This window comes from Hevea brasiliensis, chromosome 7 (assembly GCF_030052815.1).
Source record: "Hevea brasiliensis isolate MT/VB/25A 57/8 chromosome 7, ASM3005281v1, whole genome shotgun sequence".
In the NCBI taxonomy this organism is placed as follows: Eukaryota; Viridiplantae; Streptophyta; class Magnoliopsida; order Malpighiales; family Euphorbiaceae; genus Hevea; species Hevea brasiliensis.
The window spans coordinates 88867243-88878623 of NC_079499.1; the positions used below are offsets into that span (position 1 = coordinate 88867243).

At 28.9% G+C, this 11381-nt stretch overlaps 1 protein-coding gene across 2 annotated transcripts; it reads right to left on the reverse strand.

The window, feature by feature from the left end:
• Positions 1-7155: 7155 nt before the first annotated feature.
• LOC110640103 (NEDD8-conjugating enzyme Ubc12) lies at positions 7156-9982 on the reverse strand. Of its 2 annotated transcripts, none has more exons than XM_021791288.2 (6): positions 9833-9982; positions 9308-9421; positions 8119-8227; positions 7841-7919; positions 7609-7725; positions 7156-7513 (listed from the first exon to the last, which is right to left on the reverse strand). In XM_021791288.2, the coding sequence occupies exons 1-6, from the start codon at positions 9957-9959 to the stop codon at positions 7376-7378; spliced, it is 684 nt and encodes a 227-aa protein (XP_021646980.2). In that variant the 5' UTR covers positions 9960-9982; the 3' UTR covers positions 7156-7375. The 2 variants fall into 2 exon arrangements, with proteins under 2 accessions (XP_021646980.2, XP_058006135.1); XM_058150152.1 differs by having other exon boundaries at positions 9308-9423; positions 9836-9971.
• Between the last annotated feature and the right edge of the window lie 1399 nt (positions 9983-11381).

The following is an 11381-nucleotide window of genomic DNA, read 5'->3' on the forward strand; positions in this document are numbered from 1 at the left end:
CCGTAAGCAACAACTCCATAGGTGACCTAATTATAAACACATTCAAAACTTAATAAAAGTCTGAACTCATGTCAATTTAATTTTATAGAACAGTGACTTCACACACTACACCCTCGATTGTTTGGACACTGACGATGAGATTAGTAATGAATAAGCTGAGAGTTCTTCTTAGTTGTTATAAATCTCTAGGAACCAAATGATACATCTTCATAATTAAAGTCCTAATTTTTTGGAATGAGGAATTTAATAAATTAATAATTAGAGCCAAAATTCACTTCAGGGTCACCCCATCTACCTTTCATTCATGGGGCTTACTCTAAATTGTGAGATATTAAACGATCCTATGTCAAATATGAGGATCAACGTTATAGTTTAAGCTGCAATAAAATTATCAACGTTGAATCATAAAGAGCACATCCTTAAATCCACTTGCCCTCGTTGAGAGACGATGTGAGGTGCTTAATACTTTTCTCATGCTTATATGGATCCCTAATCATGAATCTCTGTTTTAGAAGTGATAAAAATTATTTTTCTAAATTTTGCCACAATAAATAGTTTTCTTTAATTTTTCTTAAAATTAAAGTTGCGACTCCTCACTTTTCACTTTGGTGATAATCATCCGACAACCGCAAAACCCTTGCAACACAAAGTCATAACACTTTGTTGGGCAGTTCTTCAAACTCGGGTAAATATTATTTTTCTTTTTTCTTTATGTCATGTTTGGTTGAAATTGCAAAGAAAGACAATGATAATTCATGCTTCAATTTTGGCCTGAGGAATGTGAAGTTTATTTTGTTGACAAGTTTATTTAATTATTTTGGTTTTGGGTAATATCTATTTGTAAGAAAAGCTGAGAATTTTTTGCAACAATTTGGACATGTTGTGGGTTTGCGAAATTTATCGTAATTGTTGATTGATTCAAAATTTCCTTGATTGCTGACCATTCTACAATATATTTTTCTTATCATTGGGGAAAACTTATAACAATTTTAAGTTCTATCTGTGACTTTCCAAGCATGGATTATAATTTATTTGGCCTTTCCTATCTTATGATGCCTTATTTCTCATATTTCTTAATGTGAAATCTACTGAGTAAATTACTCCATGGCTGGCATCACCAGAATTGTTTTCTCAAACTCATACATATGGTTTGCGTTCTACAATTCTCCGCTGGAGAAAGATTTCACCTTAATTTGTGATGTAATTAACTTCTCTTTAAAAAAGAAAAAGATATTTGTCTATGAAATTCAATCACTTGGTTGATCTATCTTATACGTGGGCAATATGATCATCTGTGCTGAACAGTTGAAGTTAGCTTGAGCAAAGCAATCACCCTTTTTCATATAAAGACAATTCCTTTAGATAAATTTATTTGTTTGTCTTGGATAGCTACACGGTGTAAAAACAAAGAAGCGAGAATGTCATCCTAATTAGATTACACCAAAACTCAACCATTGAAGAACTATCCTATACATATGAATATCATCCTAGTGCCATTCTTTTCTTCACATGTGCTGAATATGGATTGATGTTCTTGTTGTTTGACTATTATGGTTTATGCAAAAAGGAATCCTAGCTATGAACATTACTTTTATGACACTTGATGACGAATTTGGATGGTCGAGGACTCTTTTCTTCCTTTCATTTTTACCTAATCATCCCTGGATTATCTAATTTCTAATGCTAATTTTACAGGTTTTATCGACATTAATTATTTATTATCAACTGGTTTTTATTTGTTACAATTATTTCTTATTAGGTACATGAGATGGGTGTCATCTATTTCAATTCAGATTTTTGTTATATGTGCAAGATAATTACATTGTCACATGTTCATGAAATGATGAACTATTTTGTGGTTTAATGTCATGTAAAAATTAATTGTTATAAATATCCATACTTTTTAATTACGTAAATGAAATATTAGTTTGATAATTATTTTATAAGTATTGGTGAAAGATTTTATTAAGGTTTATTAATATTTCATTAATATAAAATAAAATTAAATGCACTTTATTAAATAAATATAATATAATTATACAAAAATAAAATTAATAAAATAACTGGTTAATCATTAGTAAAATTAAAGTAATATATTTATATATTGTTCTTTTTGGCCATCTTACCATATTAGCATTTCAATAATTCAAAATTTATTTATTAAAAATTATTAATCTATAAAAATAATTTTTAATTTAAAAAACGTTACGTTAATAAAAAATAATTAAGAATTAAAAAAAATTTTATTATAAATTAAATTTTAAATATTTTATTATTATGCATCTCTAAGTTGCGGTCTTATTTGTATAATGCAACATGCGTGACAATTTTTCTAATCCGACAAAGATTGGGGCCCATCACTCACGTGCTTGTGTGGGAATGGGCTTTTCCACGAAGAAAAACCATTCCATTTTCTACAACGCACGTGCTTGCTCCTCAGCTTCTCATTAAGGCCTTCATTTTTAATAACACCTTCGAAAATGGAATGCATCTCATTTTACCCCTCCCATTCAGAAATTTACCTTCAAACTGTGACATGTAAAATTATGTTATTTTAATTATTTAATTTCACAAGAATTCATGAGAAATGATTGAATTAAAATTAAAATTAAAATTTTATAATTTTGAAAAATGATTTAAATATTATTAAATTAAAATTTACATTATTTTAATTATTTAATATCAATTATATTGAAATAATTTTGATTACTTAATTATTTAATTATTATTATTACTACTTATTATTTTAATATCAATTTTAATTATTATTTAATTATTTTAATTACTTATAAAAATAGTCAATAATCCATTTTAGATTTAACTAATAATCTCATCTAAGTTTTAAAAAAAATGTAATTAAAGATGATTAACACTTAACAATTATTTCTTGTTTACTGCATCTTGTATTTAGATTTTGCACGATATCTAAGAAAATGATTAGATAATTTTATTTTTATAAAAAATATATTAATAATTAATTAAATTATTATTTTATTTCAAAAGAGTAAAATTAAAAAAAATATAATTTTTTTAATTTTTTGAATATAATAAATAATTTTAAATAAAAAAAATCTAAATGTGACAAATAAATGAACGAAACCATTCAATGATGTTAAAAGAAAAAGAAAAGCAGAAAGAAAATTTTTTTTTTTTTCCCAAAAGATTGTATTTTATAAATCAAACTGGTAAAGAGTCTAAAATATAAATATGTTGAGCCACTAAATTACAAGAAAATGAAGCATCAGAGAGAAATTTAGTAGCAAGAGCATATGCTGCGTGATTACAAAATCTCTTAACAAAGGAAAAAGAGACAGAGTTAAAAGATCTAGCAAGCTCTTTGACATCATGAATCACTGCTTGGATGCTCAAGGGAACAACAGTATCCTTCCTTTCCGTCAAGGCATTAATCACTCCCAAAGAATCACCTTCAACAATCATTGAATCAAAACCTCTATTGACAGCAAACTAGGTGGCATCTCTGCAAGCTAAACTCTCCAAAACCAAAGGGTCTATCATAAAATCATAAAACTTACAAACCCAATCAAAAGGCTTCCCATTAAAGTCATGAACTACCACTGCAATAGCTCCCTTATTTCGCCTTTCATCAATTGCTGCATCAAAGTTAAGCTTTATGACATGAGCAGGAGGGGGAAGCCAGGTCTCAGAATTAGGAGTGGACTGTTGGATTGCAGAAAAATCCTGAAACTAGTGGATAGCTCAAGCAACAATTTCCTGTGGAGATTGCTGCTTCTGTCTGAAGACTTAAGGCATTTCTTCTTTTCCATAGGTGCCAGAGAATAAAAATAATCATCTGCGTAAAATAAATCTTCTCTGGGTGATTGAGTAGCGAATCCACTAACGCAGTCCAACAATCCTCTATACTGGTCTCATTGATTAAGCTTGATCTAAGATGAAGGGGAGATTCAATCCACACAGCTGCAGCTCGAGAGCAGGTAAAAAACATATGCTTTGAAGATTCAGCTTCACCACAAACATAACATTCAGGTCCTATGTAAGGGATTCTACTATGCGGAAAGAAATTGGCTAAAACATTTTTAGAGTATGTTGATAAACTAGGACACTAGGCATAGGGTAATTAATACACTATATTACAAAACCCAGGTGGGAGATGACTAATAAATGGCATGTGATTGTAAACCCAACCATTTGTGGATTTGGGTTATGTTTTCTTCATCCTTTGCCCAAATATCTCAATTCTCACACACCAAAATCCAAAACAATGGCAGGTTTAGCCACCCTAGGCTCTAGCCCTATCTCCTAGCCAAGGCCTTGCACTAAGAGGATGAGTAGATTTCAGTTTTAGTAGCCGAAAAATTAAATCAAACTAATTTAATTAGGTTTTTGATTTTATTTTTTTATTTATCTCGATTTTTATTTTATTTTTTTAATTTATCAATAGATTCAGTTTTGATTATAATTTAAAAAAGTTTATTATTTTTATTCATTTAATTCAATAAAAAGAATAAAACTAACAGAAACTAATCATTTTTCATATATATTATATTGTTTTTATTTTTCCATCTCAAATACAAGGAGAATTGTTGTATGTGTTGGAGCACTCATTTTAGTGCTCTCTTTAAAAAAAAAAAAATTCTTATTTTAAAGATATGAAACTCAGATGGTCAGAGAGAGGGTGCATGTACACCATCATTACACTGAATCATCTCTCCAAATATAAAAGTCTCTTTTTTTTTTTTATTCACTTTCATCATTCTCGTTTCTCTTTCTTGCATGTTGCACTTCTCCTTTTCCTCAGTGGCTCAAAACGACGATTGCGTTCTCCCTCAATCACTTTCATTGCCTTACTTTCATTTCCCCATTTTCCCTCTGGTTCTTGAACCTTGCATATCGGAATCGCGGTCGTACCTCACAACCTCACATCACCTTGCAGCCTTGCCTTGCCGCTTTCTTCTCACCTCGCAGCCTCATTTACGTCATCTGGGTAAATTTTATGCAAGGATTTTGTGATTCGTGGGTCTGTTTATGGGTTCTGTGATTCACACTGCGTTTGGATAAAGTGAGAATATTTTATAAAGTAACCCAATGTTTTATAAAGATAAACTAAGTTAAGAAAACCTTCTTAACCTATTAATGTGGTGAATTGAAAATTGAGGGCTTTGAAAACCTCCTTTAAAAAAAATCTTAAAAATCTTTAAAAAAAAAAATCTTCTTTGGAATACTTAAAAATTTATGTTTCACCTTCAAAAATTTTCTTGATTCAGATTTGTGACCATATGTGAGAATTTCTTTTTTTTTTATAATTATTTTGTAATTATTTATGTTATAGATGAATTCTATTTGATTTTGTAATATTTATTGAGTTGAGGTTGTGTGGCTTTTGTAAACTACAATTATAATTAACGATTTTGGATTTTGAACTGCTTTTGTAATTGTAATAATGCACTGGTTCATCAATGGCTTCAGTAAAATCAAAGAACCGAATCAAACCCAAGATTTTTTGTTTAGTTTGATTTGATTTTTCTTTTAATTCGGTTTGATCATAATTTTACATTTTCATACTTCAATTGATTTAATTCAATTCGATTTAAAACTGAACCGACCGAATAGAATCCTCTATTGAGAAGATGCTACTGGGTAGGAGTATGCAATCAGTTTTGAACTAAATAAACCACATCAATAATGATAAATGGTGTATAAACACATTGACGACTTAGACAACGATACAAAAATCACAAAATCAGTCTTTCTGAATTAAATTTATATTTATCAACTTCTTCTGAATTAGAAAATTTTGATTTTATGTTTCCCATCCTCCAATGGTGGGAAAAAAAATTCAAATTTTCTAATATTAGCAAATTGCAAAAGAAATTCTAATATCCCCAGTTTCAACTGTGGTGGTAGTACAAGTTTTTAGTGACAGGAGTATTAGATAAAACTCACTCTAAAATAAACCCTAAATTATCAAAAGCCAACAAGAAAATACATTTTTTTTTGTAGACAGGAGGTGTATCTTAACTATTAACTGATCAGACTAATCACCTCCTAAACTTCTGCAGCAATTTGAAAACTACAGAGTCAAAAAATGAACTGTCAAATCCCGGATCAAACAATATACTTACAGTCTCCAAACTCAAATCTTGTATGTCTCCTAAATCCATCTCATGATTAACCACTCGGGCAATGAATCAATTTGGAAGCACTAACGAGGACTTCACAAGTCAAAGCATACCCAGTACAAATGAAAACCAAGGAGTTTCTTACAAAATTAAAAAGATAAGTGAACCACAAGAGCCTTAACTCCTTAAATCCAAAAAGATATGCAAAACAAATTAATTATCCAATAATTTATTTTCAAGCTTCATTTTCTCAATAAGTTTTATTTTTTAACATGCAATTCATTCACTTTATAATTTTTTTTTCTTTGTATTTTTAATTCACTTAATAATTTTTATTCAAACCCAATTTTTATTGTAGGCAATTTTGATTCACTTTATAATTTTCATTTTATGTAATTTTGTATTAAAATAACAAGATACAATAAATTTCAAATTTAAAAAATAATTCCTTTTATTTTTAGAACATGATTTACATAGACTTGCAATTTTTTTTTTTTTCAGAAAATCATTGGCTTGGACTGAACTCAAACAGATCAAATCAAATCAAACCAAATTGAATGAGAATCAAAATTGAAATTGAAATCACCTTTGAGCCGAACCCTTTCTCTAAGGGATTGTTGTGTAAAAAGTGCATAATATCCACTCCATTTATTTTATCATCACGAATTAATTTCAAGATCGTAGAGTCAAATTCTCATCGATCGGTATGAGTCAAAGACCAACTAGGCCAGAAACCATTAGGAACTGAACCCATCAGGTCCAGTTCCCCCTTTTCCCAAGCCTAGAACCAGCCCGAACTGTGCCTACGCCCAGGGGAGGGGGAAGTGGAGAGTGGGCCAGGAGGGTTGGGAAGAGGCTACAAGAAACCAACTTTCCACCATATGGCCAATATGTAACCAAAAGGAATCGTTTCAATACCATAAATTATGATAGCAAAGAATAGCACTAAAAATCATTTCAAGAACACGAATGCATGCCGAGAAAGAGCGTGCACACAAAGCTGAAGAGTAATTCTCTAAGCGATGCACGGAGTCTAGCCTATGCTTGTTCCGAATAATATACCAAGTCAACATACATTATCACATCAGACAAGTTACAGTAACATACAAATTATGTTTGTGTTTTAAGTTGCACTTCTAAGAACTAATGGCCCCAACTCCACTCAGAAAATTGAAAAGGAGAACAGAATGCAAATTGCAGATAAATTTTACAACCACAGACATTAGAGCATGGATAATGCAAGTGAATCGGCACCTTTCACCACCAAACAACAAAAGCTAAATACACCGTGGAAAAAAGGTTTGCCCAACATATCCTCCAGCCATAGCTCTTCTCACATTACACTCAAACATTTTTGGGTTGTCCCTCAACACTGCAGCAGCATCATGATTAAGGGGATCCTCATAATTTGGTTCCTACACACAAAATTTGCAAGAAAAAATTGAACAGAAAATAAGAAATCAAATGCTACAAAATCACATAGATTTAGTTGAAAAACATTAAATATTACCGTGAAAAGATGGTATAATCCATATATAATAGTGTTTATATTGAGGACAGGTTTCCAATCTTCTCGCAAGATGTTGAGGCAGACATTTCCTTCCAAGTCAATGTTAGGATGGTAAACCTATGAGTTGGGCATACAACATATGAAGGCCACATTAAACACAACCACCATAAGTTATAACTAATTCATGCAAGAAAAGATGTCTTAATAATGTATTGAATATTGACCAGTTTACCTTGGTCTTGCACTTAACCTTTGGTGCCTCATGTGGATAGATGGGAGAAACTTGGAAAGAGAACAGAAATGTGCCACCTCTAATCACAATTAAAAAGCATCCAGTTAAATAATTGTTTCTATATAAGGCAAACTTCGAGATTAAAGCACGAAGAAACTTATCTTCCCTCACAAAAAAGGACGTCATACAAAAGTTAAAATATTACAGATAAAAATTTTCGTCGTTGTCCATGAGAACTTGTTTTCATAAGTCCTAGAAACAAGATGCTTTATCCTTACAAATAATATCCTTCATCTGGATGGATTGAAACCTCAAAATTCATCAGGTTGTCCTTGCCATTGGGAAATGATATGGTGCATGATTTAGGCAGGTTCAGCTCAGAAATATCTGCAGAAAAAAAAATACAATATGCAATGTAAGGAAACACTAAGATAAAAGTTTGTTGTTGATATTTCAAATAGTGATTTCTAAAACCAGAAGGACAAGACAAACATCATTGAATAGCATATTTAAAGACTGAATCAACTTCTGTAAAGATATGCATTATTTGTACCAAAATATAGATTTGAAGATTTGCGCCCTACTAAAGCATCAAAAACAAATAGATAATTTCTACGTATCCCTCATGGCTTTCAATTTCCAAACATGATGTAAATTTCTCCCAAGATCACATGATCTCAACAAATGTTTTCTCCAACGCCTTTCCTTCATATGAAAAGATATAGTCTTCATCCTCCAACACAGTTGTCCATTTCCCTCAAATTCAAAGCACTTGTTTAACAGTTGCAACTCAAGAAATGCTCTGCAAGCAAAAGAAGTTCATGGAAATTTTGGCTGAGGAAAAAATTGGTGCAGAATTTACTTAATCCAGATGCCATAACTGCTTTAACTATTGAGCTGTATCACCTACAGCTTGCCAATCTCTTAGCCTCACAAAAAGCAACTAGACCATCACCAGTTCTAGGCCTATAGCAAAGAAAGATTGAAAAAAGAGTGTCACAGCTCCTGAAATTCTGTAAAACCCAATAGCCAAATTCCTAATCAGAAGTTCCCATGAAGCCTGATCCGCTAATCTTGACATTGCCAAAAAGTACAAGAAATTGTATCACCTACTAACAGTACACTATGAATAACATGAATATAAGCATATTCTAGAAGTTAGAAACTAAGGTTAGGCTTGTCAAATAAATATTTGAAAGTTTCAGTAATTACACAGCCTTTTAAAAACCAATTCATAATCCACATATCTCTTAACTTTCAATTCAATAATTAGAATCCTCTTAAACCCAAAAGGAGAACCAAATAAACTTAGGCACCAGGTACATCATCCAATTAATAGAATCTATTTCCTCCAGATATTAGAGAACCACACAAACTATGTAGGAGGATAAAGATTCTTAAAAAAAAAAAAAAAAAAAAGAAAAGAAACTTTCCATAACTAAAACCGGATAAATATAAGAGACTAACCCTTATGAAGACGCAACTCTCCAGCAGTTTGCTTTTTGACAGGTGCGCCTCCATTAGCATTTTCAGCAAGTTCCCTCTGCTTCTCCTTTACTTTAAATAGCCGAATCATAGCTCCTACAATCAAATAAATCTCCAAACAAATTAATCCCATAGATCAAACGCATCAATATCCACGAACCCAATCAACAATATACAATTAACCGATCAATGAATAACAAAAGCATCGTCCTTGGCTTAATCGAGAAAAATAATTTAAAATTCAAACAAGAAAAACTCCTTAAACAGGTCATAAACATTAAATCCCTATTTAAAAAATATAAAAAAGGGGAAAACTGCAAAATCCATTGTACGATCGAATTAGCTAGAAACCCTAAGAAAAATTTCAACAGTAAAACAAAAATCAAAACACAAAATTAAAAAAATAAAAAAAAAATCGAATCCATAGCAGCATAAAATTAAAAAGACAAAAAAAATCAAATGAAAAGGAGGGAAATGAGAGATTAAACAAGGAAAGGAGATGGGCACCTGGTGTAAGGAAAGAGTTGGACACAGAGAAGAATGAAAAAAAAGGGCAAAAATATGAGTGATTTGAGTGAGCAAGCAACGACAAGGGCATTATGAATGTAGCATATAATAATAATAAATGTATCATATAATAATAATAATAATAATAATAATAATAATAAATGTAGCATATAATAATAATAATAATAATGAGGATGGTGCAAGACAGATTTGGCAACAAATGACGAGAGAAGGGTGGGCCCTTTCTCTGTTCCTATGGATTGATTATCGATGTATATCAAATTTATATATATATATATTGCTTTTCTTCTACGCGGATAAGCTTCTTTTTTTTTTTTTTTTTCACCTCAACTTAAGATAAGAAAATAGAGTTTTTATTAGGGTTAATAAAAAAAATTTTTTTTTCTTAAATTATAATTGTAATTAATTTTTTTATTACAATTAAATCTTTATTATTAATTATAATTTTAGTTAAAAAATTTAAATTGATTTGAATAAATTATAATTTAGTCTTTAAAATTTTATTTAATTAAAAAAATGGTTAATTGATTTAAATTTTTAGTAAAAAAAATATATATTCATTATATAATAATAAATATTATATTTATCATATAAAATATATTTTATGCTTATTTTAATTAAAATTTTATAGTAAAAATATATTTTTATTAATTAAATTTAACTTAATTATTTTTTAAACAAGTCAAATAATTTATATTTTGAAAAATAAAATATAAAAAAATTCGTACTATTTTATAAAGTAATTTAAAAAAATTTATAATTAAAAAGAATGTACTTCACATTAATTGTGACATTTATTAAATAAAATATATATATTAATTAGAGTGAATTATATATTAGATGCATGATAAATAAATCTTTAATTATTACTAATTTTTTTATTTTAATTTGAGAACAAATTAATTATAAAACTAAAATATCAAGAAAATAAAACATATACTAATTAATAATAAACTACAAAATTACGAACATCTAAAACTTTATATCGTATGTTTTTATTTATATATATTTCATTTATTATCATGTTCTTCTTAATATATTTTTAAGACTATATTTCATACTTTCCAAAAAAAATTGTTAAAAATCATATTTATAATAAAAAAAATCCTTAAATAACTTATAAAATATTTATAATATATTCATACGTATACAAATTAAAAAAATAAAATGCTATATTGGAATTTCAAATTTGAATTATATTAGATATTATGAAAAGGAAATTATTCCCATTATATATATAATGTTTTGATAATAAAACATATTTTAATCAATAAAAATATTCTTTTTAATAAAAAAATTTATTAAAATTAAATTAAAAAATATATTTTGTATAATAAATAAAATATATTTAGATTATTTTTTTAATTAAATAAAACTTCAGAAACGCTATTATAATTTACCGTTAACGTTTCTAAATTCAGTTTAATTCTTTGATTACAATTGTGATAAATCATAAAAGTTTAGTTATAAATAAAAAATTAAAAGAATAGACTATAATTATAATTTAGTGCAAACTTTTGGTTTTTTT